Source organism: Opisthocomus hoazin, chromosome 23 (genome assembly GCF_030867145.1).
Source record: "Opisthocomus hoazin isolate bOpiHoa1 chromosome 23, bOpiHoa1.hap1, whole genome shotgun sequence".
In the NCBI taxonomy this organism is placed as follows: domain Eukaryota; kingdom Metazoa; phylum Chordata; class Aves; order Opisthocomiformes; family Opisthocomidae; genus Opisthocomus; species Opisthocomus hoazin.
In genome coordinates this window covers 12,005,347-12,032,702 of record NC_134436.1, presented here as the reverse complement: position 1 = coordinate 12,032,702, position 27,356 = coordinate 12,005,347, and the positions used below count along the sequence as shown (strand labels likewise).

Genomic DNA, 27,356 nt, shown 5'->3' with positions numbered 1-27,356 from the left:
CAGACCTCCAGATGTATGAAGATCGTTGTCAAGCATCGCGTTGTTCAGGATCAGTTTTCAGCCCCGGATCCGATTTCCATCCAGAAAAGGCAGGAACTTCTGCTGGCGTAAGCTAGGGAAGTTACACGGACCAGGAGAAAGCTCAGTTTTTCCAGGTTTGTTCCGTGGAGCCCCTGGTGCCTTCCCCGTCAGCCTGAGTCCAGATGGTGGCACAGCCTGGGGTGCGTGCAGAGCCGGAGCCGTTGCTCCGGCCCTGGCGTCCTGGAGGTCCCGCAGCCTCTGGCAGCTCCAGCACGCACCCGTTCCCAGTGGGACCACACTCCTAGCACGTGCTGGTGGACTGCGCAGCCCACATCTGAACAGCCTGTTGTCTGTCTTCATCTTGACAATTGATTTTATTCGGTATTATCAGCTGCTGAAAGCTCTTCATCCTCTGAAGCGCCGCAGCGTTCAGCCTCCAGGAGATGTGCGGGGTCGGGGATGTCGTCAGTAGCTTTGTTCTGGAGGAGGTGCTCCGAAGTCCTCGTTCCATCGTTCGTGGTCCTGCTCCAGCTGCTGCTCTGTGCGGTAGCGTGGCGCATTTCTCTCCCGCGCATCAGTGGAAGCAGGACACTTTTTTAGAACGCTTCCAAGGTTCAAGCCAGTGTAAAAGGAGAAAACCTCGTCCCTTCTCACTCACCCCACTGCCACAATTCATTTGTTTATTTTTAAAAAATAGGGGGGGGAATCACTCAAATGAACTAATCATATGACAGAGTTATTTTGGTACGTGGAATGCAGTTTATTTCTGGCTTGTCAATGCTTTAATTAATTTCAGTCTGTTTCTAAAACAGAAGTGAAGTACATAATTGATGTGAATCTCTTAGAAGTTGTCCTCCCATCTGCACAGACTGAAGCGAAGCGGCATGGGCGGTGTAGCTTTTGAAGGCATTAAAGAAATTATATGATTCTGGATTAATGCTGACTTCTGATTAATATTGTTAGGTGGCAGTAGAAAAGAATATGATAACAGCTGGAAAGCCATAGATCAAATAATATCTTCCCTATTGTCATGTTTCTATACTGAGACACGCGTTGTTAGGTTTACGCATAAAAAAGAATATCTTGATTTTTAAGTGTTTAACGCTCAGCCTCGGATTTTATGCCTAGGAATAATCAGGGGAGTAGAAGGGAGGAGAGGCAAATGGCAGCTTATTTGTGGTTAAAGACCTACATGAAATATCATGAGCTGGAGTTACGGAGTGAAAAGCCTTGGTTGAAAGCAAAGCCGACCAACCCCTCCACGTAGTCCCCATAGGCTTTGAGACCGTTGTTAGATCAGGAAGAAAGCTCTTTTCTGGGCTACCCCGGTAAAACTCACTGCTCTGAGCTTTTCATCTTCTTTGGTGAGAATTACGTACATCCCTTGTTGCACTGCGGTCCCTGGCTACCTCCAGGAGAAGCTCCAGGTCACCTCTGCAGGCAGAGCTGTTCCTCTCCAGTTTGGCAGTGGGCCATCCAGGCTCCTTTTTACCAGCTGCTCCCAAAAGAAAAGTCTGATTTGTTCAACCCTCGCCCTCTTTTCCGTCGCTCCCTCTCCCGCAGGAGTCTCTGTGCAGTGCCCAGGGTGCTCTCAGCACCGAGCTCTTCGTTAGTGATTTTTTCCCACTGCGGTGGCAGGGAGGTCAGGGTGTGACGCGTGTAACGAAAGCCGGTGGAGCAATGTGCGTGGTCTTACCAACACGACTGATTTATGCAGCTTAATTGCTGCACAAAATATGCAAAAGCACTTGAGGTCATTTAGAAGAGTTGGGGTGTTTACAGGAAAGTAGAAATAGAGCCTGAAAAAATAATTACGCTATTTTTTCTTCACATTAATGGCTGTGCAGAAGAGCCTTTTAAATATGTCCATATATGGGTTTTAAGCATTCGTTCCTCATCAGCATTTCTCCTTTTTCCTTAAGTGATTTCTATATTCCTACTAACCAACAATCATTTTGTCTGAATCTCATTTCCTCATAACAGCAAACCCATCAATCTCTGCTTTATTAAACAGGGAAGCATGCTTGGAAGCCGGAGCGCTCAGATTTGATCAAAGATGTTATGCAAACCATTGATTTTAATTTACAGCAATATCCACTTCTTCCATTATTAACAGCTTTGAATTACTGAGACTGAATAATTAACAAGTATTCCTGTGTGATGATGGGTTATCCAAAAGGCAGATGTATAGAAACACAGCCCGGTGAGCACCCTTCCCGCTGCCCCGGGATGCGTGTGCCGGTTTCACGTTCCGCAGGGGAGCGACACGACGCGGCACAAGAGAAGGACTCGTTGGAGAGGTCTCCCAAGCGCTTCCGAAACTGTTGTGACGCCGGGTGTCGTTGCTTAGCAAATCCAGCTGGAATTCGGGGTGGGTCTTCGCTCGGCCGCCGGCCGAGGCGCTGCGGGGGGGAGTGCGGAGCCCACGGCCAGCTCGGCCGGGCAGGGCTCGGCACCAGGGAGGTGTCTGCCCCTCTGTGCACGCTGCGGAGCGCAGGCGCGAGGGGCTCGAATGACGCAGTGAGGAGAATTGTTTGGGAACAGCAGAAGGACGGGCACAGCTAGATAAGGCGAAATATAAATCTCGCTCTCTGCCTGGCTCTGTGTAAGCTAAACCATCGTCATCCTCGTTACCGCTGCTCCGTCACGTGCGTGCTGCCGTGCTCGCTCGGGGGAAAAGGGAACATCTTTTGGGTGGTGTTGCTCAGCGTAGTTTGACATTTCTTCTCGCGGGTGCAGCCGTGGAGCGATGTCAGCCAGTTGTGAAGGCTTGTTTGGACAGCGAAGCTGCCTTTGATCCCGGCATCCCCATTGTCCCTGAGGCTTTTCAATCCACCTGGTACCCAGCTCGCAGGCCTGTGGCTGAGACCTGCCTTGGAAGTTGCTTCTTGTCCGTTTCTGCTCAGTCTTTATGGTGTCTTCTTCTCCTGAGGAACTTTGTTGGTGAAGGCTCCAGCATTCGGTTGTGCTCAGAGTGCTGATGCTTGGCACGAGTCTGAGCTGCCCCAGCTGCGCCGCAGCCCTCGGCAGGAGGAGGGCACGTGGTGGGCTCCAGCAGAGGAGAATCGCCCTGTGTGTCCCGCGGTGTGTGGTGCCCACGGGGAGGAACCCCCTCACGGTGGGCTCCAGCGGAGGAGAATCGCCCCGTGTGTCCCGCGGTGTGTGGTGCCCACGGGGAGGAACCCCCTCACGGTGGGCTCCAGCGGAGGAGAATCACCCCGTGTGGTGCGTGCTGCCCACAGGGAAGGACCCGCTCCTGAAACACTTCACTGCAGGGCAGGCTCGTGTGCCAGGAGCTCCCAGCTCCCTGCCTCCCAAATCTGCAATGTGGGACCTTAGTACTGGGAAAAATGCGGTCTTCCAGATCAGAAGTACACCGAGATGGATGGGCGAGGGGGAGAGTGATTTCTAGAAGCAGGGGAGAAGTGACATCCTTTTCTAGGAGCAGCCCTGTGGCCAGTGACCACCGAGTTCTGTAGGGCAGCTTGGGATTTTGGTGTTAGGATAAGGAATTGGGTGCCAGTTGCCTTTCGTCTGGAGGAAGGAGCCTCTGTATGCAGTTTGGGGTGGTCACTGGTGACTGAGAAGCACTGAAACTGATGCCGTTTGCTTGATTTTTCATTTAGCCTGGTACTGTGAGACCAAGGAGGAAAGCTGCCTGGAGACAGCGTTCACCACATGCTGAGAGTTTGAAAGACAGGCCAGGGAGAGGGAAAGCAAAGTAATCCACCAAGAGCTATTCAACAGAAGCCCACTGCGACACAGACCTCTGTGGCACGACAGATGGTGCAAGGGAGGCGTTGCTCTCTGCGTGTAGGCATTTCCTCTCCTACAGACCGTTGTCGGAGACAGGGTGATGGATGAGGCAGATCCTTTTGATTGATAGGGATTTTCTTCTGCCAGATGGGAGGAAGTATGACTGGACCAGTGTAGGCAAATTGCAGGCAGCAATTGCAGTGTGATTGCAGGAGCTGCAGACACAAAATCCACTCGTTGCAAGCGTTGTCCAAGAACTAATGACCCAAGGCATCAGGAAGCAGCGCTCTCCAATAAAAACTGGGAAAGCCACGTTCAGTTCAGACAGAGCCTTGTCTACATTTCTGAATGCACCGAAGGGTTTGCCCAGAGCTACAGCTTCTTGGAGCCTTAATTGCCATCACTGAAGTTGTGCTAAGTTCAGTAGACAACTCTTTCTAATTAAGTGCAAACTCTTTCAGATGCTGAATAAAACCGCATCTTGACTTTGCCTTTCTCCTGTCTTAGCATCTGTAATCGGCTTGCACAAAAACAAGTGTCTTGCTGGATGCGAAACCCGGGCTCCGTCTGAGCCCTTCAGCGCAGCCCTGGAGCCCTTCCTGCGTTAGGCAGGGTGGGTTCGCTGACGTCGGCGCTGAGAAACGCCAGGGCCAAGGAAGCACTTGTGCCGTTGCCGTCTGGGCTGGGACTGTGCATTCCAACGCAAGACAAAGCCCGCTTCTTTACCGGGCACCCTTCTTTGCCACCTGCACCCCCTCTCCTCCTCTCCTGCTACGCTGGTACCCCAACAGCCGTCTGCAGAGGGACGCGTGCCTGGCAGTGCTCAGGGACGTTTTCCCTGAAAACCTTGCAGAGAGGTGGGATGCACCCAGCTGTCCACACCACCTGAGATTTATTACTCTCCTGGTTTTAACAGAGGAGCTTATCTTGAACTGAAAGCTGCCTGTGCTCTCGCAGGTGGGACGGCACTGCTTGGCACAGGAGCACTCTTTACGGAGCTAGGATACTGGGACCTGCTGCCTGGGACCCCTTTCTCGTTACAGCCAGAGAGTTGTGCTGGTTTTTGAGCCAGTGCTTGTCTGCCTGGTGCTACATTTTTCCACGAAGCTGGTGTGAGGCCAGGGCATCTCCTTTCGTCGTCTTTGTTTGCTCATAAACTTCCTCGCCTCTGGATGAATCTGCCCAGTGATGGATCTCCTTGTAAAACACTGAAGGCCAAGGAATTCCTGCGATGCTGTTTGTGCTTGATGTGAAGAGTCCAGCTTCAGCAGGCGGCCATCTGACCCCCCGGTGCAACTGGCAGCAGGCAGAAAAGCCATACTCAAAGTGGCATTGCTCTTGGGGACAAAAAAGGAGATTGTGATTGAATGGGCGTTCCGCAGGCTCAGGGTGAAGTCGCTCACAAGAAGCTCGTTAAAATGGCACAGGTAGGGAAGGCAGGGCCTCAGCGGTCTCTAAGCCTTTTTAGCTTTGTCAAAAGCTGGAGAATTCAGTGAGATAAAGTGTGAAAGTCTGGAGTGTATTTAGTAAATAATAAATGACCCCAGAGCAAGTCAAACAGAATAGCAGGTCAATTTTTAAACAGCCTGAACAATCTCCCAACGTTAATCCTGGGTGCTGAGTACCAGCTCTGTACGCGCTGAAGACATTTCCCTGCTGAATTAGTGTCAAGTGCTGCTCTTAGTGCCAGTCTACGTCTCGCCACACGTGATAACACGAACAAACACCCGTTCTCACCCGTGTAGTGCAGCAGGGAAAGTTACACAAGCAGGCGAAGGTTTAGGATGCATTTTGTTCTGGATAAATAATTAGAAATGGACTAAAAGGAAAAGTGGCTTAAAATTTAGTAATAAACCCTATTTCATAATGAATTGAACACTATTTATTGCATGCTGTGTGTTACCTTCCTGCTTTGCAGGCTCCAAAAAAAAGCCCAACATTTTTTGAAACAGTTAACAAGATGTTTGTAGAAATGCAGGCTTAAAATATGTCCAGCATTGTGTTCTCATGTTATCCGTCCTTCTTCTTTCTTTTAATCATATGGAAGAAATTATTGGTGTCAGAGTAAGGGGAAATCGGGCACCTCCTTTTTAAAAAAAAATATTTTATTTTCCCTAATTCTGCAAAAGTTACGAAGTGAAAAAAAAAATTAAAAAAGCCAGACTGCCTCTTCTGCTGGGGCTCCGAGTGAAGGGAAGAGAGAACAAGGGAAATGATTGCGTAGAAGACTTCAAAATCTGAGATGCAAAATGCTCATCTTGAGGAAAACCTTGGAAAAAAATGGAAAAATGAAAGCAAACCAAAATATTTCCACATAGAAAATAACGTTATTTACTGAGATGACAGGTGAACGAGGACATTTTCATCCAGAGGGTCCGAACTGGAAGGGACCTTCAGGAGTGGGGCTCTGCGCCCCGACAGACGCGGACGGCCGCGGGTGCTGCCGCTGGTCTCTGCCTGTGGCCCTGCTGCTGGCGGGCACGGGGCTGACGGCTTCCCCACGAACGCGGGGTGCTCGCTGGCCTTGGTGGGAAGGCTGCCGCGCTGCAACGGGTGCGGGACGCTGCTGCTGCGCTCCGCAGGGCGGGCGCCCGTCCCGGCACCGCAGCGGTCCCCTTCCCGCGCTGCTGCAGTTTCTTTTCTGTTTTTTTTTTTAAAATCTTTTTTTGTGTGCTCCCCAGTTCGAGTGAGGGCTTCGGCGTCGCGGAGAAGATCGTGCTGCTGACCTTCATCTCCGCCGTCATCCTGATGGCCATCCTGGGGAACCTGCTGGTGATGGTGGCCGTGTGCCGGGACCGGCAGCTCAGGTGAGCCCACCCCCGGCCCTTCGCGGGGAGGCCCGGGGCAGAACCCCCCGAAAAGCCCCGCGCCCGCAGCCGAGGGCACGCAGCCCCGCGTGAGGGTGTCTCTGGCCGTGCCCGACTCTCGCGCTGGCCTCCGTGCATCCCCGCTCGCGGTGACGCCGCGGCCGTGGGGTCGGTTCGGTATCCGTCCGCTACGTTTTTAGCCCTCCCGGTTTTAAAAAGCGGGTGAATGAGCGAGAAGCAGAGCTCAGCAGCAGTTCCTTGGCGAGGCGGGCTGGCCTCGACCCCTTCTCCGCCTCACGTCTCCGAAGGAGCCCGTCGGAAGCCCGCGTGGATGGGGGTCCTGTTGCAGCTGGGCTGCCCTGCCGCAGCTGGGCCCATGCTGCCGGGGGTCCCGGGCAGAGCCCCTGCCTCGAGGCTCGCCGCGGCGCCCGGGAGCTGCCAGACCAGCCCAGGAGCAGGGGGAGACGCAGCAGCCGCTGTTCATGTCTGCGTGGGATTTGTAATGGATTTAATTCTATTTTACTGTTATGATTTAAAAAGTACTCTTCAAGTTAAAATTACAGCTTCGGTCTAGATTCTTCTTAGTGCTTTCTGGAAGGATTTTCTCAATTTGCAAGATAAAACAAAATCCCCCTCCTCCACCGCAGACTCTGCAGCGCCAGCTGTGAGGCTGAGCCGCATGCGGAGGCCTGCGAGCGCCCGTTTGCCTCTCCCTGTGAGCAGGAAGATGTGTTTGTGCAGGGAACACGGTGGATATGTAGCTGTGAAAACCAGGAGCGAGCTGGGGGGGCCGTATGAGGTGAGGAGCACGTTATAGAGGACTGTCAGTGTGATGGAGCATATCAGACCCAAACAGAAGCTGAAATCTCTGTCTGCACGTAGAGGATGCTGCACTGAAACTGTCCCACCCTGATTTTGTGATCTGTCTTGCAGGAAAATTAAGACCAATTATTTCATCGTTTCCCTTGCCTTTGCGGACCTGCTGGTGTCGGTGCTGGTGATGCCATTTGGAGCCATTGAGCTGGTTCAGGACAACTGGATCTACGGGGAGATGTTCTGCCTGGTCCGAACGTCCCTCGACGTCCTGCTCACCACCGCGTCCATCCTGCACCTGTGCTGCATCTCGCTGGACAGGTACGGGCAGAGGAGCGCGGAAGAGAGCGGCCGTGGCCTTGCCCTTCTGTGGTGGTGTCGCTCGCCAGCAGCAGCTGTGAACGGCGCAGCAATGAATCCCTCCTGGCAGCTGATTGTGGAGGGAGCTCCCTGAATCCGCATCGGGGTGGGAAAGCTTTGAAAAAAGGGATTTCTATGGGCAGAGCAAGCCAGGTTCTCGGCCGCTTTGTGTCGCGGCTCTGGTCGCGTTACTGATCAGATGCGGCACAGTTTCTTCATCAAAGTAAAGAAAAGATGCCTTAAAGCTGTGTTGGAAGAAAAATCCCTCGGCCGTGGCAGGCGGAGGAGCGTCGTGCGCGGGGCGTCGTTCTAGCAGGGACGCTGCTCTCCGTTGCCGCGCCGGGTGTTGAAGGCTGGGCTGCGCGCGGCTGGGTGTGCTGCGCCGAGCGCCGTCGTCCCAGGGACCGCAGCGCGGCATCGCCCGACGCTGCCGCTTTGCCAGAGCGGTACTGGACGTCTCCTTCCAGCACCGCTCCTCCCGCTGCTAGCAGCCGTCCAGGCAGACCAACAAGCGTATCGCTAAATGACACTTTGTGCCGTGTGTTACCACGTGAAGGGAGAAAAATATAAAGAGCGGCCTCTCCCCCTACCCCAGTTTTATCGGCTGTTTTTCTAAGGCATCCGTTTGCACATCTGCACGAGGGAAGGCTTACAAGGAGGTAAATGAAGCTGGTGTAGAGGGTGCACGGGCTCTGTGGGAGATCCTAAAAACTTCCTTTTCTTCTAAACTTCTCTTGCGAAATTAAAATGAAGCCAAAATCCTAAGTAGTTTATGGCAAAACATTCTGGTTTACTGTTGTCTGCAGTTTTTCAGGATGGAGGGCAGAACTTTTCATGCAGAGTAGCAGGAATTTTTCACAGGATAAATACTTAGAAGAAAGCATTTTGACCAGCTATTCTAATAAGCGATATTTAGAGCTTTCGTTTGAGTTCTATGCAGAGATTTCAATACTTTTGGAAATACTGTTCCTTAGTATGACTGACACAGCCAAAATAACCGTAATCATTTTCATCATCGTGACAACTGATGTTTAAATAGCAGATTTCATCCAGAGATCTGTACCCAGCAGGCTTCCAGTGACCCTTGGTCACCTTGTCCGTTGGTGGGCAGCACTCCTCTTCTGCGGGAGAGGCAGGCACCGGCACGTGCCGTGTCGTGTCCGGAGAGGGGCTGACGCGCGACAGCTACGGCGCCTTGCCCCGTCTGGAGGGCTGGAAGATGGCTGTAACATGAATAGGAAGCTCGTTATCTTAAAAACATCAACACATGGCCACTCTGAGCCAATTACCAGTGCAGCAGATGTGACGCTCTGGATGTGGCCTTGTTCTATAAAACGTGGGGGTTTTGTGCTCTGGGCTCTTAATTTAAACATAGGGGTCATGTAGAGAAGGGGGCAGGAAGGGAAAATACTGTGTTCCCCCGGGTCTCTGACCCCTCGGGGGACGGGGAACCCCCGTGGGGGGTGTGCAGGAGGGACGCTGCCCCTGCCACCCTTCGCCGTGCCGGCAGCTCGTGCTGCTGCTGCCGTCCCCGTTGGTCGATTTAATTCTTGCTAGCTGTTGCCCTGCTGTTCGTTCAGACTTCATGGGAATCTGCTGCTTCTAACTGGTGGTTTCTGTGTGATTCATATCTTTCCTGCCTTCTGGCTGATTTCAGGGCATACAACTGTGTGTGTTTTTAAGAAAACTGTGTGGTTAAGCTAATCCTCAGGACTCAGTGTGGAAAGTCATTCTGTTCAGCGTTTCAGAAGGTGTTGCTTGAAAAGACTTTTCTCTGATAATATCTTGTATCTCTTTCCATTACTGCCTCTGAAGGGGGGGGAAAAAAAGGCATTCAGACTTTCATTCTCAAAGGCATTTGAGAAAATCTGGAGAAATCACCACAGGATAAACTGATCTTACCGGTCAGACACAGGGAACAAAGTGCTGCAGAGATGCAGAGACACTCTCGGTCTCGTTGGAAAAAGTGTTTTTGCAAGGTTCCAGAGGTACCTCAGGGCTCACTTAGTCCAAATTTTGCTGTCACTGGGTTGTGCTTTTTCATCATCTCTTTGGTATTCTTATAAGAAGGAGAGATTTAGCCTTGAATTATTTATTTATTACATGCTTTATGCTTATCTAGCCATTCTTTGTGCCTGTGCGATAAAAATAACTGCACTGCGTATAAATAGACCAAGTGGCTATGACAGAGTCTCCAAATACAGTTCACCTGTCAGGAAGGGCAATTTTCTTTTCCAGCGTTTGCAGTACAGTTTGCAATACAATTACTCCTCAAGGTCTTGGGGGGAAAAAAACCCCAACAGAAAACAAACAGGTCGTAAACGTCTGCGTTGTTGGGCTTAGGCGCGCCCTGGCCCCTCTGCGCTCTCCTGCAGCCTGGCCCCGCTTCCCGCAGCGCTCCTGGCTGCGTCCCAGCCGCCAAGCCTTGCTCCGAGCCCGCGTCTCGCACTCTTTGCCCGGTGCGTGCCAAGCGTTTGCGGGTTTGCCGTGTAACGCGCGACAGGACAGACCTAACCGCGTGTTGGTGCGTTGAACGCTGATCTTGCTGGGGTTCAGACACACCGCGTAGTCACTGCTAAAGAAGGGCGGAAGCAAAGCAGATGTAGCCGAAGAGTGTTGGAGCACCAGAGTGACAGATGCTCGTTGCACCATTTACAAACATTAATTAACATTGATGTACTGTTCAGACATCAAATTAGCACAATCCCTTGAGAGCGATGATGCTTCAGAGATTCCCGAACACCCGGAACCCTGGTGCCCTGCCCTGGGAGTCGTTCCGCAGACGAACCCCTGCCTGCTGCCCCCCGTTTCCAGAGCCGCGTCGCTCGTCTCTGTGCTCGTCCCTTGTGCGCGGCGTTGGGGCCATCGACTGGCTCGCCAAAGGGTGCTTGGGCCACGGTGGGGCCCGAGGTCGGGAGCATGATGTCTTTCTCCAGGGTGAGGAGAAGGCAGCTGTGCCCAGCTGTGCGCTGTGAAGCATCTGCTGCTGCCCCAGCACGAGGGGAGGTTCTTGGTGGGGAGACCTGCTGGGTTTTAAGTAGCTGTCAGTGAGTAATGATTAGGCAGGTGGAAATCTGATTATATGACACAAATTCCAGGTATACTTTTGAGCCAGGTCCGAAACCCCCCGTGCCCTTCTCAGCTGGAAGGACGTCTGATCTCGTATGGCTCCGGTCCCTCAGGGGAGGAGCAGAGCCAGCACGGAGAGGGGCTGAGCAGGGGCAAGCGGAGACCGTCCACGCGGGCTGCGAGACGCGGCACGCAGCGGCGGCGGGCTGATCCCTGTCGGCTCGCCGCTCGGCAAGAAAACTAACATGGGATTTGCAGAATTCGGGTCCGAGAGCAGTAAGAAAAATAGTGGAGCAGATGGCCGTGGCGCAGCCCGAGGGGTGTACTGTCCTCTGTTAATCTTTACAAACCCTCGAGAAATGTCGTCGTGTATTTTGCCACTGTTGCTGCCGGTAACCCTCCCCCCACACCGACCCACGTGGGGACCATGGAGTACTCTGTCTCCGTTTGGCATCATACGTTTGTTTGCATTGCTAGCTAAATTTATCCAGTTCCAATTAACTGTTCTCTTTAGCATTTTTCTCTGTGTAATTACCTCAACACCAGCAGGCCTTTGTATTTTTAATAAGAATTTAATTTTGTTAGATATAATCGTTTTAGGACATTTTTTTTCTGGACCAGCGATGTGTAACTGTGTTATTTGGCACAGTTAGAGACCGTAGCTTATTTGCTGAGTGGGAAAAAGGAAAAGAGAAAGAGCTGTTCTCTCCACAAAAAGGTAAAAATCTGGTTATGCAGAGGCCGGAGTCTGGCTTCACTGAAACGTCAGCAAAGCCAGTAGCACTGTTTTAATTTCACAAAGGCACAAACAAATTGAGATCCTAGCTCCTTAGACTTCGTTGCCTGGTCAGGGCTCAGCTGAAGTCTCTGGCCCAGTCCGGGCTCGCTGAGGGCGAGGAGGACCGTGCCAAACCGTGCTCGGCTTCGGGAGCCCGCGGCCGGGCTCAGCGTCCTCCCGGCACCGGAGAAGAGCGGAGTCCCCCGCGGCGGCAGCTCCTGGAGCAGCCGGCTGTCTCCTCGGGCATTGCTTCGGCCTCTCTTTCCGTGGGAGCTCGCAGACAAACCGTTCCCGCTTTGGTGTTTCAGGCGCGGTTCCGCAGACACGTGCAGGCGCAGAGCCTGTATGGGCATGGTGGTTGCGCCCTGACTTTGGAACACACCTAATAACCCCCACAGTTTTCCTGCCTTCTTGTCTTCTTTTTCCTAGATTATTTAAGGGACGTAAGAAATTCTTCAGTATGAGTATTCGGTAAATTTCCCTTGGCTCATTTTGACCCCAGTGATAATAAAACATATGGTATGTATATAATTTTATGCATGCACATGACACCAACTGGTTTTAAATGCGGGCCGCCCACAGAACCAGCCTGCTCAGTGAAGGTGGGTGTGCATTTATCTGTCGGTGATGATAGCCAAGGAGCTTCTTGCAGGGTAGTGTCTACATACCCAAAGCTCAAAAAAAAGTGTACTGCGAACCAGGGAGATACTTCAGTTTTTCTCCAGGCGCAAGGAATGCTCTAATGCAGCGAAGTCATTCTGTTTCTGTAGTGCCCAGAAGGCAAGGAGAGAGCAGCGGCGTGGTCGGAGCATCACTGGGCGCGGGCGGGAGCTGCGGGCTCCAGGACCGCTCTCTGGAGAAGTGCCCAGGGCCACGGGCTTGACGAGGCGCTTGGATCTCCGGGCTGGTGGGTGGCCGGATGCACTGGCTGCTGTGTCGCTGCTTGCTTCTCTTTGACCGCAGCAGCTGGGGTGTGTGAACGTTGTTGGCTGTCTAGATTCCTGGACCTTTGCTTTCAGTCTTGACCACAGATCCCAGCCACAAATGGAGTCTGATCACGCTGGTGCTCGATGGGGGTACGCAGACAGTCACTGCCACACATAGCCATCCTTGCCATGGACCACAGCTGAACTGCGCTGCTGTCAGATCTTGGTCACCACTGTGCTGAAATGCAGTGCTGTTTCTCAGTCTTAGTCTTTCCTTTCTTGTCTACAAGAACTTAGAAGCTGTAAACTTGTAATAACTGCAGGTGTCATCACTTAAAAGTTACTGTGCTTTTCAAAATCTTTTTTTTCTGTTTTTTCTTCCAAAGGAAAGGTAGGGTATCCTACAAGGGCGTGCAGACGTGTGTGTGCATGTACGTGTGGGATTTTTTCATACAGGCAGAATGGGAACAGCAAGCACTCGTGATTTACAACAGTTACATCTCCACGAAAGCCCTGGGCCAACACAGCAGACTCAGCTTTCGGTTGTACAAGGCAAGAGCGTAACTGAGGTTCACTTTCTGTCTATTTTCTCTTTGGCTTCACAGCTTCCCTCTTATCTGCCATCTCCTGTCTGCACATACACGCAAGTGTAACGTTAGGCAAGCTGTCCGTGATCCTGCTGCTGAGGAGTGCGACGTTACGTCTTCTCTGCGCAGAGTGCTGAAGGCTGCTGGGTGCAAAGGTGTTGCTGATGCACAGTCCAGCAGGCATTGATACTGCTTTCTGGGTTTACGTGTCGCGCTGAGTGCAAAGAGCAGGCAAAGCGCCGGTCCTGCTGGGCAGGGAGAAAGCGTTTTGCTGCTGCAGCTTGTGGACACTGCTCGTGGGAGCGACTGGGGCAGCTCCCACTGGCCATGCATGTAGGAAGATGGAGGAGGTGGCACTGAGCCACTGAACCCGGAGTGGTTTTGTAGCTCTCGTGAGCGTGATAGAGGTGCACCTGCATCCCCTCGGAGATGCTGGAGAGCGTTCGTCACACACGAGGTCCACTGTTGGGAACTGATCCACTTGTCACTGGTCAGTCCCCCCCATCCATATCAGTGGAACTTCCACCGGGGGACCGGGGAGGGTCACACTCGTGTGCCGTGAGACAGAGTCTGGCCGCTGCCGTTTCACAGGGCCACCGGGTCGCAAATCTTCGGCAGCCGGACACATCTGCGGTGGCCGTAAGAGCCGTAAGTAAGGCGTCAGAGCTATGGATGTCTTGTTCTGAGCCATTTGTAAAATGTTAGCGCTTGATTCAGTCATGTGGGAAATGTCTGATGTGGGAAAGGACAAGTATTATAACAGCCCTTGCTTTACGGAGCTGCCTGGATGATCTGCAGCTCCAGGAAGGGATTCTTGTATTTCCCCTTCAGCTGCCAATGTCATAACAGAGGCGGAGGAGAGGACGTGTTTCGCATCAGCAGCTCGGCTCTAGGTAAAAGGGAAGTTCACATTTTCAAGGAACTACAGAAACACGGGTCTTGACTGATAATAGTAAGAATTAATATTTAATTAAACTTAGACATCATATTAATCATCTGTATGTACTGCACTTTCTATTCATCCATCACGCTGTCATACCAGTACATAATAGATATTCTGTATGAGCACAGAAAAATAGCTTTAGCTGGAAAGGAAGCACAAACGTAGAATAGGAAAATGTCTTTATTTCAGCTTTTGACTAAAACTGTTGATAGTCTTAGGGATATAATTACTTTTCTCTCAGTGGATAAATAGCTGCCTAAATGCCCAAACCATCCCATACATCAAATCACCAGCTACTGCAAAAATTGTTGTGACTTCAGTGACTTCTGTTAGCATATGCAGATTTCTGTGATCTGCCTCTCAGGGCCATTGAATGGAAATCCTGCTGAGCCATGGAAAAGTGGACGGGGTGCTTCTCTGCCTCGCTCCCCGCCGGCAAAACTGTCACCCGTGCTCCGACTGCGGAGCCCTGTTACCGGGAACGGCACAGGGCGGGAGCAACCCTGCTTGGCTTTCCGAACACGCGGGAAGTCACGGTAGCAGCAGTTAGCAAGAAAGTATATATAATCTTTTCATATGTAAGTGGAGGAAAATTGCTGCCGAATCACTGGGAGGGAAGAAATGTGAGAGCTTAAGATGTCATTTTTACAGGCATAATTTTTACTGTAATGGCCTTTAATAGCCTGCACCAGTCAGTGTAAGGCTGTCAGCTGCAGCAGAGAGAGAAGTACAGAAATGTAATAACTCAAGCTGCTTGGAAGAGTTGTTTTCCTGCTGCAGTTAATTAGCAAGGTATCGTGGTTTTCCTTTTCTGTTTGCTTATTCAACCTGTGAAATGGTAGCTGGTGTCTTGGCTGTTCTTTCCCGTTTATCTATTGAATTTCTTCTTTTGCCCTTTCTGCAAATGAACGTAGCCCCTTGTGACCTGCAGTAACTGGCCGTCAGGCGTGTCACAGGAACCCTCCGATGCCCAGCACTGGGTAGCGCTTCGTGGCGGTGCCTCTCGGGCAGCAAACAACCCAGTGCGCCGGATATAGCTCCCGTGTGCTCGGAGAGCAGTTCCACGGAGCCAGGAGAAGCACCATCTGTCCTAACAAGCAGTCGAAAACACTGCCGAAAATACCTGTTTGAATTCAAAGGTCGGTTTGTCTCCTGGGGAAGGAAACCTGGAGAGCGGGGGAAACCAAGCGCAGTAAGCTCCGGCAGCGCGGGATGAGGTTACGCAAACACTGTGGCTGTCGTGAGGAGGGCAGTTATCCTGGGGACAAATACTGATCCTGTCCTCTGAAATCATGGAGATACTGCAGGCTGACCGTGGTGGTCCTCGCTGTCTGTTGGAGTCGGAAAAATGTGTGTTGGAAAGGACCTCCAGAGGTCTCTGATCCAGCCCTCCTCTCTGACAGGGCCAAGCTCAAGCTTAAATCTGTCTTCCCTTAGGTCACTCGGGGCCGTGCCCACTTGAGGTATGCGTATCTTCGAGGCTGGTACCCTCGCTTGTTCGGCTCGTGATTCCAGCGAAGGCGAGCTCCAACGCTGAGTAAATCCCGTTCCTGTAAATTACTCAGCTTCTCCTGCTCCCTCGTGGGAGTGATGCGAGGGCCGTGTTGGCGGGGCCGGGAGTCGGCCCCACGGGCTGCCGCGGCCGTTGGCGTGAGCTCGGCGAGAGGAGCGGCTGCTGTCAGATGCGCCCTTGGCTTGGAAGGGGAGCTTTGCAGAGGAGCAGGCGGATTCCGTGCACGCAGGAAACCAGAAGAGAATGCAGAAATGAGCAAACTGAAAGAGCTGAATGCCTGTTTCAACATTTTCCCCTGGGACATTTTGAATCTTGCTTCAAAGAGACTTTTAAAAAATGTTTTCTTTTGACACTTTGATATTATTTCAACCCTTTGTGTGGAATATATCATCTGATTTTATCAAAATAAAGCAATTCAGTTGACTCCACATCACTTTTTAAAAAAAGGTCTTAAAAAAATTTGGAAATTCTTAGATTTTTTTTTTTTGCCTGTTTAGCACAAAACTTTTTGTTCCCACTCAGATCTTGATGAAATAAATTGTGCACCTCAATGACATCTCTCTAATACGTGCACATAAACTGTGTACGTGTGCATTTGCATATGTATTACTTTAATGCCCTGCTGGCACTTAGAAATTCGCACGGGCATCTCCTCAGGTTAGCGGCCCAGCTTCAGTGTGTGTTTTTTAATTTAATGTCTCTCATTCGTGATTCTGCTGACCTCATAAAATCGGCTTTTATAGGCACTCGGCAGCGAGGCGCCCTCTCTTCACACGTTATGCCTGGATGCTGAGGCCTCACTCGGAGAACGTCTCTGGCAGAGGTCGTTCGTTCCCGCTGTAGATGGTGGTTGAGACGGTGGCCGCTCCTTCGAGGCAGCGCCCGTGTCCTGTGAGGCACCGTGCTGCGTGACTTCTGTGCTTACCAAACCCGGAGACTGCACCTGCGGATGATCATTGCTTGTTCGCTAAGAAAATACGTGCGTTGGGCGCTCAGCTGAGTGACGTGGTCGGTGATTTAGGAGACCTGAGGATTCATGGGCACTTCCTGTGTGTCTGGAGCCCGTTCCCTGTGGCAGCAGCGGGGACATCGGTGCTGGCCTGTTTCTACAAAGCGCGCTGAAATCCAAAAACCTAAAGGTCAGAAATACTGCTTTGGGAACCCGAGGCAGACTGTTGGGTCAGGACCACCAAGAGTCCGCGGCAGGGTGGGCTGGTTGCTGATCTGCTGTGCTTATGGGCACGTGTGAGTTTCAGAGCAACGAGATTTCCACTTTGAGGCTGGATTCCCCCTCCTGATGCGGAAATCTGCGGGCAGGTGGGTGGCGCAGGGGCCGGGCAAACAGAAGAGTGGGTTCCTGATCGCTTTGAGCAGACGTTCTCAGCTCGTAGCTGGTGGTTGTTTGATGAGCAGGGGCCTGTTGTACCGTGAGTGTGTTGGGCGGATCAGGAGGAGCACGGAGAGCGCGGGGAACGTCCCCTGGATGGTGGAGAGACAGGAAGCCCAGCGCAGACGCGTGACGTGTCCTTGCAACGGAAGGTTGAAGCCCGAACAGACGAGAGGCTGATTCCTGGGAGGTAGAAAGGGAGCTTGGTTACAGAAAAACATACTTCATTTCACTGACATTTTCACAGCTTTGAAACACTTTGTTAATTTGCAATAACAGCTTTTGCAGTCTTGTCAAAATAAATGTCCACTGCAGTTAGGAAATCCCCGGCGTGTGCTCGGTGGCGGCTGACTGGAAGGAAGGTGGACTCGTTCATCGCGGCGAGGAGGCTGCAGGCGGCTCTGTGACCGAGCACGGGCGCAGGGGAGGGCTGGGCGTGAGGTCGCACCCTTGCTCTGCGACCTCGGACGAATCACAGCGGTAATCTGTGCGTCATTTCAGAAAATACTGGCTTTCCCCTGCGAGGCACTGAGAGGCCTTATTTGCTCACGCTGTGCAAACGTCCGGAGGTCCCTGTGTGAGAGGCAGTCCGTGGAAGTAGGCTGCAGGCTCGTTTTTTTCCTCTATTTTGAAAGTCAGGAGAAACAAGCTGGAGAAAATGCTTTGCAGTTTTATTTTTAGAAGACGTGAAGTCTCCTTGGATGACAGCTGCTCTCTCGCTGTTCTCCCTGCAGGTACTATGCTATCTGCTGCCAGCCGCTGGTTTACAGGAACAAGATGACTCCGCTGCGCATTGCTGTGATGCTTGGAGGGTGCTGGGTAATCCCGACGTTTATTTCTTTCCTCCCTATCATGCAAGGCTGGAATAGCATTGGCATCATTGATCTGGTGAGTAGCTACGGGGGCACGCCAACCCAGCCTGGGGTCAGATATATTCGGTGCTGTATATTCTTCTTTAAAAAGCAATATTCAGGGAAAAGAAGGCAACAGAGGCTGAAGGAAAAACTTCTTACTAATGCGAGGGGCTGCTGAATTTCTGGAGGATTCCTTTTAGGGGGTTTGAAATGACTCTGTCCTGGCAGGACTGTCGCAAAGACAGTGGCGGCTCTGGGAGAGGGTTTTACCCGTGGCTGCTGGCCAGTTCGGCGGGCAGTCCCCTGAGAGCACGCCAAGCCCCAGCTGAGCCCTGGGCATCCATCTCGGGAGTGCCTGGTCCCCTCACCGTGCCGTGCTGGCGACGCTGGGAGAGCTGGGAAAGCCAGGCTTCCCCAGATGGGACGGTGCTGTGGGCTGGTCCCAGCAGTATCCCCTCCCCTGGTGTGAGCCTTAAAGGTGGGGAGAAGGTGAAGTTCCCCCACGCAAGTCGTTTCATCAGGAGCCAGTTTTCCTCACCACAGTCTGGCTTCACTGGTAGGAACCCGTCTACAGGGCGAGGAGTTAAGAGCTGCAGACCTGCTCTCCTTCCAGTCTGGAGATGCAGGGATTAAAAAATGGCAAGCTGTGAAAACACCTTATTTAGAAGAGCTTGTTTAAAGAGACGTGGCACCTTCTACGCCGAGTCTCAGCCGAGGAGCTGTGAATACTTTTTGGCTCGTGGAGAAGAACAGGTGCAGGCTGCCAAGGCTCGAGACAAGGCGACAAAGCTGAGATGGCTTCCCGACAAGCAGCTTTAGGACATGCAGCTGGTAGGAAATGGAGGCGCATCCTGTTTATTTAACAAACAATCTCAGGTATCTGATTTCTTCCACTGATTTCTTGCCCTGACCTTCTCAGAAACGGGTCGACACCCGGCTGGCTGTGCCAGCCTTTCTGAGCGCCAGTGCCAGCCCTGCCCTTGCCGGTGACTTGCCGGCGTTCGCGGTGCAGATTTCGGTCGCTGCATGCCAAGAGGCAGCGCAGGGCTCGCCCACCACCAGAGCCCTGCCTGCCCCTGGTCTGCCTCCTCCTGCTGCCCACGCTCGCAGGCAGGACCCCTGTCTTCACCTGCCATCTCTCTTTCCGTCACAAGTCGTTGACCAGACCTCAGCCTATGGACTCAGCGTGCAGAGTTCTCCCGCCCGGGCCGCTGCCCACAGCCCCTGTGCCTGGGCAGCTCGGTGTCCCCCCCGCCGGGAGCTGACCCCCCAGCTGCTGCTGCCCAGACCCTTCCCATCCGTCTGGTCCTTCCCAACACCCCCGTGGGGCTTGGCTGGGTGGGGCTGGTGCATCTTTGGTGTAGAACCACACCTTGGTGAGCAGAGCAGCGGGCACTGCGAAGAAGCACGGCACCAAGTGAAGTTACTCCCCTTTGCTGTGTCTGAACTGGGGGGTTCAGGTGATTTTCACTGGCCAGGCTGAGGCACGCACTGGGGTGCTGGAGCTGCAACATGGGCTGGTCCTGCAGACCTGGGGACCGGTGGGGATGGAGAGCCCACGGTGTGGGCATGGGCAGGAGAGGCAGCAGCGGGTGAGGCGGATACCGCGGGTGGGAGAGGGGAAGCAGCAGAGAGAATCGGAAAGTGGTGGCGAGATGTCCTGGCACACAGACCTCTGGTATCGGAGGAGAAGTGCTGAACTTCTTCCCTTCTTCTCTGCCCTTGTCCTCCACCCCTGCCCCAGATCCAGCAGAGGCAGTTCAACAAGGCTTCCAACTCCACGTACTGCATATTCATGGTCAACAAGCCATACGCCATTACCTGCTCCGTGGTGGCCTTCTACATCCCCTTCCTGCTGATGGTGCTGGCCTACTACCGCATCTACGTCACGGCCAGGGAGCACGCGCGGCAGATCCGGGTGCTGCAGCGCGCGGGGGCCCCGGCCGACGGCCGGCAGCACCAGCCGGACCAGCACAGCACGCACCGCATGAAGACCGAGACCAAAGCTGCCAAGACCCTGTGCATCATCATGGGCTGCTTCTGCCTGTGCTGGGCCCCCTTCTTTGTCACAAACATCGTGGACCCGTTCATAAACTACACGGTGCCAGGGAAGCTGTGGACGGCTTTCCTGTGGCTGGGCTACATCAATTCAGGGCTGAACCCTTTCCTCTACGCCTTCCTGAACAAGTCCTTCAGACGTGCCTTCCTCATCATCCTGTGCTGTGGTGATGAGCGATACCGAAGGCCTTCCATCCTGGGGCAGACGGTCCCCTGTTCCACCACCACGATCAATGGATCGACGCACGTACTAAGGTGAGTGCTTCTCAGGGGCTGCGAAGTGCCTGGAGTCACTGGAAAGAGTTCTCCTCTAGAGTTTTCATAAGGGATTGGTTTGGCTTTGCATTTGAAATATCTGATCGATTGATTTTTTGGAAAGGGAGGGGGCAAGAGGAGCACCCAGAAATGCTTCGGGTGCTCAGACAGCCGGGGTTTGTCGGTAACGGGTACGTGCTGGTCCGCGCAGTTTCTCCGGAGCTGTGTTCAGGGAGGAGCTGGGAGAACGCAGAAGTTGTGTACGCGTTTTCGGCAAGCCCTGCTGCTTGGTCCGAGGGGAACGGCTGCTCTGAGGGGAGGCTGCCAGCTCTGTCTTCTCTAGCGAAGGGATCATCACCCCACAACCCCCTCCCCAAGCCCTCTCTCAGGTTCTGCCTTTGCAGGCTCCCCGTCCCTCTGCTGTGACCCCGCCGAAGCCTGTCTGTGTGCCGGGCTCTGCCGGAGCCCCGGGAGCCGAGGGCTGCGGACGGAGCCCTGCCGGCCGGCGGGTTGGGGTCCCGGCGGCTTTGGACCCCGCACCTCGTCCCTCATGGCGTACCGCCGCGTGTCCATGGCGAGCGAGAGCGTGGGCTGCGCGCCGTGGGGCTCGGGGGGCTTCGGGGGGCTCTGCGGTGTGGGGCACGCTCTGCTGCCTGCTCCTCACCGAGCGGAGAGGCGGGAGGCTGAGCGCGGGAGGAAGGCAGGGAGGAACAGTGGTCTCCGGGGATACCAGGGCAAGCCGCAGTCTGGGTAAAACCAGAGGTGTTTCTGCGCAGCTGTCTGGAGGAGATCTGCTTCTTCGGGTAGGTGGAGGCATGGCTCTTCGCGTGCAGACAAGGACCTGGCAACTGTACTGTGTTCAGAGCTGAACCGGTCCGGAGACTGAACCCGGCACTGAGCGCGTCCCCGCTGGGTCCGGCCTGCTGGTTTGCCCCGGGCTCGCTTCTGCAGTGAGCTCTGAAGTTTTGGAGAGTCCTGAGCCGTGCAGTGGATGGGAGACAGGGCAGGGCTTGTCACAGCCTTGAGACAGACCTCTCAAGCTTTCTGACTGATGAGGGACATTAGATGGTATTTATCTTCTGCTGATTAACAGCTGCTCAGGGGCCGTGGTCGCAGAGCCTGCTGTCCGTGATGGATGCGTGGCACTGTGCCGCACTCGGCCGCTCTTCCCATCGGAGCCGTGCTCCCGGGACAACCAGATGCTCCTCTGCTGCGGGTGGGAGGGCTGAGAGGGCAGCCCTTGTCGGACGCAGCTCTCCGTCCCGCAGCGAGCGCGCCGGTACCTCTGGCCAGGGAGCTGCAGGAGCTCTGCAGGGAGCAAACCCGCACGGGGCACCTTGTCTGCTTCTCGCTTTTATGAGTGCTTTTATGGGTAAGAGCGTGTCACCACTCTTCAACCCCTCTCCCACGCGCGCAGGTCAGGTTGTCTCCTGCCGTTCGGTGTCACTGCAGAAGGCACTCGCCTCCCGCTGCTGCGTCCCCTCCTCCCTCTGCGCGCCGGCGGGATGCGGCTCTGCGCGTCAGCGCGTCGGAGAGCAATTATTTTCTGCTGTCCTGGGCTTTGTCACTGACGAGGAAAGCACGACTTCTCTCCCTGGTGCAGATTATGCACTGATGATGATAGAGGTGTGGGGATTAGAGCAAAACCAACTAACTGTAGTCTCTGGATGGTTCATTTCACTTGAGGAATTTTGATTTCCTCACTCCTTCTCTCTTAAATGCAGAAAAGGTTGGACCAGCACGGATGGAAGAGGAATTTAGTGAGGCAGGTTCTCTCAAGGCGTAGTAACGTTTGCTTTACTAGCTTGGAAATACAAGGGGTTTGTGCCCAGCAGCTGAAATATTGAAACCTTCCTGTATGTGTCGGCTTCATACCCACCCATCCGAGAAGCTGCGTAGGGGCTGGACCTGGCTCACACACTTCCAACAACCTCAAAGTTATTTCTTCCCAACCAGGAGCTTCTGCTAAAGGGGAAGTTGTGCGAGTGGGGTTTGACAGCTGCTTGTTGTACCCTGGCAGGGGGAGCAGTGAAGGGCGGACGGACCGTGTGCTGAATCTAGGGCAGAGCTCGTCCGCCAAAAACCGCAGAGATTTGGGATTTTGTATTAGGCTGACGTGAGTCGTTTAGCCTCAGAGGGACTCAGGAGTGGGTGACCGTGGGTCTGGGATTTCTAACTCCTCTCTGCTTCCAGTCTCGAGAAGATCTGGGCTTTCCTTCAGCTCTGCCTGTGCAAACCGTTCTGCCCTTGCTCACAGCCATCCCACCGGTGTGTCTGCAAGTGCAGAGCGTGGGGTTGTCACGGTTAAAATTCAGGCTCTTGCGTGCGCCCGACCTGTGAGAGTGCCTTGCAGGGAGGGAAAGCATTTCTTCTTTTTTTCTGCCGATAACTTCAGTGTCGAAATGTTCTGACATTCCCATTTTGGGATTTTTCACATTTGTATTAGGAATGGGAAAAAAAGAAGGAGGAGCAGAGTGCGATAACACACGGCAGTGAGAAGAGACAGACGCCCTCACCACACGCAACCACGAGGCCGCTTGGGAGACAGTTCTCATTCTTTCTTTTTAATGTTTTTTTGTAATTTATTTTTCAAGTGATCTGTGAAGACTGTGGTGCTCTGGGTGACCCAGGCTGGGAGAGACTTTTCACAGCCCACCCGGGACCAACCGCAGTGGCAGTGGGGCAGGGGAGCGGACTGCACAGAGGCTCGACCGTGATCCGAGCGTGACCGCGGCTTTCTTAATGCCCTGGCAGCCACCCCACTTTATCCCTAAATTATGAGACAGAAGATGGGGGAGAGGATTTCCCATCACCCATTTTGTTCTTGAGCTCTCCGTCAGCGGGTGTGAGAGACATCCGTCCTTTGGGCAGGGTGAGACGTGGGGCGAAACGTGCTTTGAAGATGTCGTGAACAGCCAGGAGACAGGATTTGGTTAGAGCTGGATCTGTTCGTATGAGGGGAAAGAGTGTTAAAATTAAATATGCAGCTTTGAAAGAAGATTTTGATTTGCCTGTTTTCCGAGTTGGCTTTTTGCAAGGGTAAGAACTGCCAGAACCCTTTTTTTTACCCCCGGATAGTCAACTGTTTCCGTTCCGACATGTACCATCAGCTGCAAAATTCAGGCAGGACACCTGCAAATGGTGAACTGAAGTCTGCAGGTGTGGCTGCAATCCAAAATTCATGCCCGAGTCGTTTTTCAGCGGCTGAGATTGCAGCTCGCGTGTCAGATACAAAGGTTTGTTTCTCTGGGTGCAGCACAAATTGTGTAATTCACTGTAAATGTTTGCAACTCGTAGTTCTAATAACATATGGTTTGGAATATCTTTCGTCCAAGGGACTTGAGAATCATTCCAAATAATGAGCGGACAGGGGGATTTACAGTGAGCGCTCAACTAATGTGTGGCAAAAATTGGTACAATAATGGGCTGCAGTAGGTGGGGGTTTCTAGGTGACTCCAGCAAGTGTGCAGGACAACTGAAAGCAAGATGCCATAATCAGCTGGAAAATGCTCTCTTCCCCTTTAAACATATTGTTTGCATATCTTTTGTCATGCGTAGATATTTATTCAGCACAAACTAACCAGCTCATGCCTTCATGAATCATTAAATTCTTGTACTGCACAAGCGAATGGGAACCCAGGTCAGCGTTGCTGGAATTCTTGGATAAAACAAGTGCTGAAAGTTTTCCACAGCGAGGATGACTTTGGGTAACATGAAGCTGAGTGATGATCAGCGTAGACAGACTCTGGCCCGCCTGGGCCAGGGAGCTCACGCGGGTGCATCCCCCGTTTCCTCTCGGAAGGGCCCTGTCTGGCGCGGTGCAGTGTAGGAGTCTGCGGGCAGAGCTCCAGCCGCTGGTTTGTTCACTCGTTTTCCATCAGAGAGAGGTCTTCTCGGGCAGGGCTGGTGCCAGTTTTGTTTCTCCACAGTAAAACACATCTTGGTTTTCCTTTGAGAAGAGCCGAGGAGAGGCAGCGTGCAGCTTGGGGGGCTGGAAGCGCGTCGCCTTCGTAAACACCGAGTTAAATGAATGTGGCAGCAGCCCGCGGGGCCGTCGGCGGAGGGGAGAAGCCTGTGAGAGCTCTGCCCTGAGGTGTGAAATATTACACCGCCCATAACATGTAGAGTCTCCTTCTCTGGAGATATTCAAGACCCGCCTGGACAAGGTCCTGTGCAGCCTGCTGTAGGTGACCCTGCTTCGGCAGGAGGGTTGGACTAGGTGACCCACAGAGGTCCCTTCCAACCCCTACTATTCTGTGATTCTGTGATTCTGTGAAGTGACTAATTCTGTGACTTCGGAGGTGACAAAGATTTGTTCTCTGGGGCTGAGCGCTCTGGGCCGTGCAGCCAGAGGCTGCTCGAGCTGTGTTTTCCACTCGCTGCGACGGCTGCGGTCCTAGCGTCAGTTCCCACGTCGGCAGGCACGGCTCCGCACCGCCGCGTGAGCACGGCTGCCTGGTTTCGCCTGGCAGAACGGAGCGTGAGCGGGGATCTGGCTGCTTCCACGGAGTTACAGAAACGTGGTCTCTGTGGCTGTGCCTCTTGGCTTGCTGAACACAGGCTCAGAGCCCGGGCTGCTCTGACAACCAGCCGGTGTGAAACAGGCTTCGGCGCTGAGCATCGGCTCCCGCGTGATGCTGAGACTGAGGGGTGACGGGGCCGTTCCCGCAGACACGGAGCCAGCGCAGGCAGGGCTGGCAGTCGGGTACCACTGGTGATGGGTGACGGGGCCGTTCCCACAGACACGGAGCCGGCGCAGGCAGGGATGGCAGTCGGGTACCACTGGTGATGGGTGATGGGGCCGTTCCTGCAGACATGGAGCCAGCGCAGGCAGGGATGGCAGTCGGGTACCACTGGTGATGGGTGATGGGGCCGTTCCCACAGACACGGAGCCAGCGCTGGCAGGGATGGCAGTCGGGTACCACCGGTGATGGGTGACGGGGCCGTTCCTGCAGACACGGAGCCAGCGTGGACAGGGATGGCAGTCAGGTACCACCGGTGAGGGGTGATGGGGCCGTTCCCGCAGACACGGAGCCAGCGCTGGCAGGGATCGCAGTCGGGTACCACTGGTGATGGGTGATGGGGCCGTTCCCACAGACATGGAGCCAGCGCAGGCAGGGATGGCAGTTGGGTACCACTGGTGATGGGTGATGGGGCTGTTCCCACAGACATGGAACCAGCGCAGGCAGGGATGGCAGTTGGGTACCACCGGTGATGGGTGATGGGGCCGTTCCCACAGACACGGAGCCAGCGCGGGCAGGGATGGCGGTCGGGTACCATCAGTGATGGGTGATGGGGCCGTTCCCGCAGGCACAGAGCCAGCGCGGGCAGGGATGGCAGTCGGGTACCATCGGTGATGGGTGATGGGGCCGTTCCCACAGACACGGAGCCAGCGCAGGCAGGGATGGCAGTCGGGTACCACTGGTGATGGGGCTGTTCCCACAGACATGGAACCAGTGCAGGCAGGGATGGCAGTTGGGTACCACCGGTGATGGGTGATGGGGCCATTCCCACAGACACGGAGCCAGCGCGGGCAGGGATGGCGGTCGGGTACCACCGGTGATGGGTGATGGGGCTGCTCCCACAGACACGGAGCCAGCACGGGCAGGGATGGCAGTTGGGTACCACCGGTGATGGGTGATGGGGCCGTTCCCACAGACATGGAGCCAGCGCAGGCAGGGATGGGGGTTGGGTACCACTGGTGATGGGTGCTAAAAGGTTTTGAAAAGAAGGTGTAACGAAATATTCGTGGCACACCAACTGTTTATCTTGTACTGGAGAGGGCAGAAGGATCAGTGTCCGCGTGGGGCGCAGAAGTCTGATGCACAGACGCGCAGCAGGGGAAAGACCTGGAAGTGTAAAGTGCACAAGCTTGCGTTAGACACACGGTGTTCCTTTTTAAAAGGGAAAGTCGTAAGCCGTGACACTTCATTAGCATATGCAGCTTTCTACCACTAGAAATGTGAAGACTGAAGGTTGGCTCTCTGTGTAATCACCCCTCTAGTTCAAGAGAACACATTGCACACAAGGGTGAGCTCGGGGAAGACCCGCAGCCTGGCTTGTTCCGGACATACTGGGTGACGACGAGGGTCTCTGCTGGTTGGGTGACCCGGCCTCCCGGACAGGGACGTCCTCGGCCCCGTTGCTTTCTGCCCGCTGCTGTGTCGTCCTGGCCCCGCGGGCAGCCAGCCGGGAGCAAGCTCATCGTTTTGCTGGGTGCCGCGCGCTGCCGGAGGGGAAGGGCAGCCCGGGCGCTGCGCGAGGGGCAGGCGGTGGTGGCCGGGGAGCAGAGGGACGCTGGACCGCAGCCCGAGCCCGGCGGCTCTCAGCAGTAGGTGTGTGGCTTTGTGAGCAGCCAGAGCGTTTTACTGTGGGCTGCTGGGGTGGGGGGGGCGAGTGCAAGCAAGGAGAAGACGGCTTCCACCCGTCCCTGAAGTGGCAGCAGGGGCAGCACAAGTGTGTTGGTTTGCGTTCGGTTCAGTGCAAGAGCTGTCAGGGACCTGGAAGTAACCTCTGTTACATCTCGAAATACGTTATTTCTGTGCCTTTGCCTGTTTCCCAGTTTCTCTTCAGAGCGGGTATGTGATGGTGTGTACAGATGTCTCATCTCATTCTGCCGTTTAAAGCTAGACTGGACAAAGTAGTTAAAAATAGTATTCAGGGGGACAATCTTGTACCAAGGAAAAGGCTCAGACTGGGGAACTGGCACTTAGTAGGTCTTCGCCTTTGCTAATCTTGTTGATCTTAGTCAAGAGATCATTTGGTTTTCATTGAAATTCATTAGCTGCAAGCCTGGGAAGGTATTGTGTGGAAAATACAGGAGATCATTAGATTCAATAGCAACTAAAAAGAGTTTTGTGATTTCTTGGAGGAGCTTTCTTGTAATTTTTTATGAAGATTTGCCAATATTTACAGTCAGACTTATGTTCCAACTTCCCTGCCACGGTTTTACAACTTGGCATCAGTCTTCTCCACAGAAACAGCCTCTAGTGTACCATTGACAAATACTGTGGCTGGGAGTCGTGGAGGATCGTGAGCAGGACACCGAGAGCTGTCAGTGTCAGGAGGTACAGGACAGCTCAGACAGGAGATACGGGCTGAGACAGGGACTGCAGGTGAGAGTGCACGCTCTGCTGTGCAGTGTGCAAGAGCAGAGAAGCCCTGGGGTCTGGGAGTTTCGCTGTTCCACAGCAGCAGAAGTTATCCCCGTAAAAACAGAGAGTTGCAGA

The 27,356-nt window shown here is 53.7% G+C and overlaps 1 protein-coding gene across 4 annotated transcripts in view; it reads left to right on the top strand.

The window, feature by feature from the left end:
• The window catches only part of HTR4 (5-hydroxytryptamine receptor 4), a 126,042-nt gene that overhangs the window by 55,193 nt on the left and 43,493 nt on the right, over nt 1-27,356 (top strand). For all 4 annotated transcript variants that reach the window (XR_012766098.1, XR_012766099.1, XM_075442220.1 and 1 more), the window contains exons 3-6: nt 6,459-6,584; nt 7,518-7,718; nt 17,695-17,848; nt 19,559-20,127. Coding sequence is in view for 2 of the 4 variants with exons in the window: in XM_075442220.1 (XP_075298335.1) it covers nt 6,459-6,584; nt 7,518-7,718; nt 17,695-17,848; nt 19,559-20,127 (1,050 nt within the window). In the remaining 2 variants the exon portion in view is untranslated. The remainder of the gene's footprint in view (nt 1-6,458; nt 6,585-7,517; nt 7,719-17,694; nt 17,849-19,558; nt 20,128-27,356) is intronic.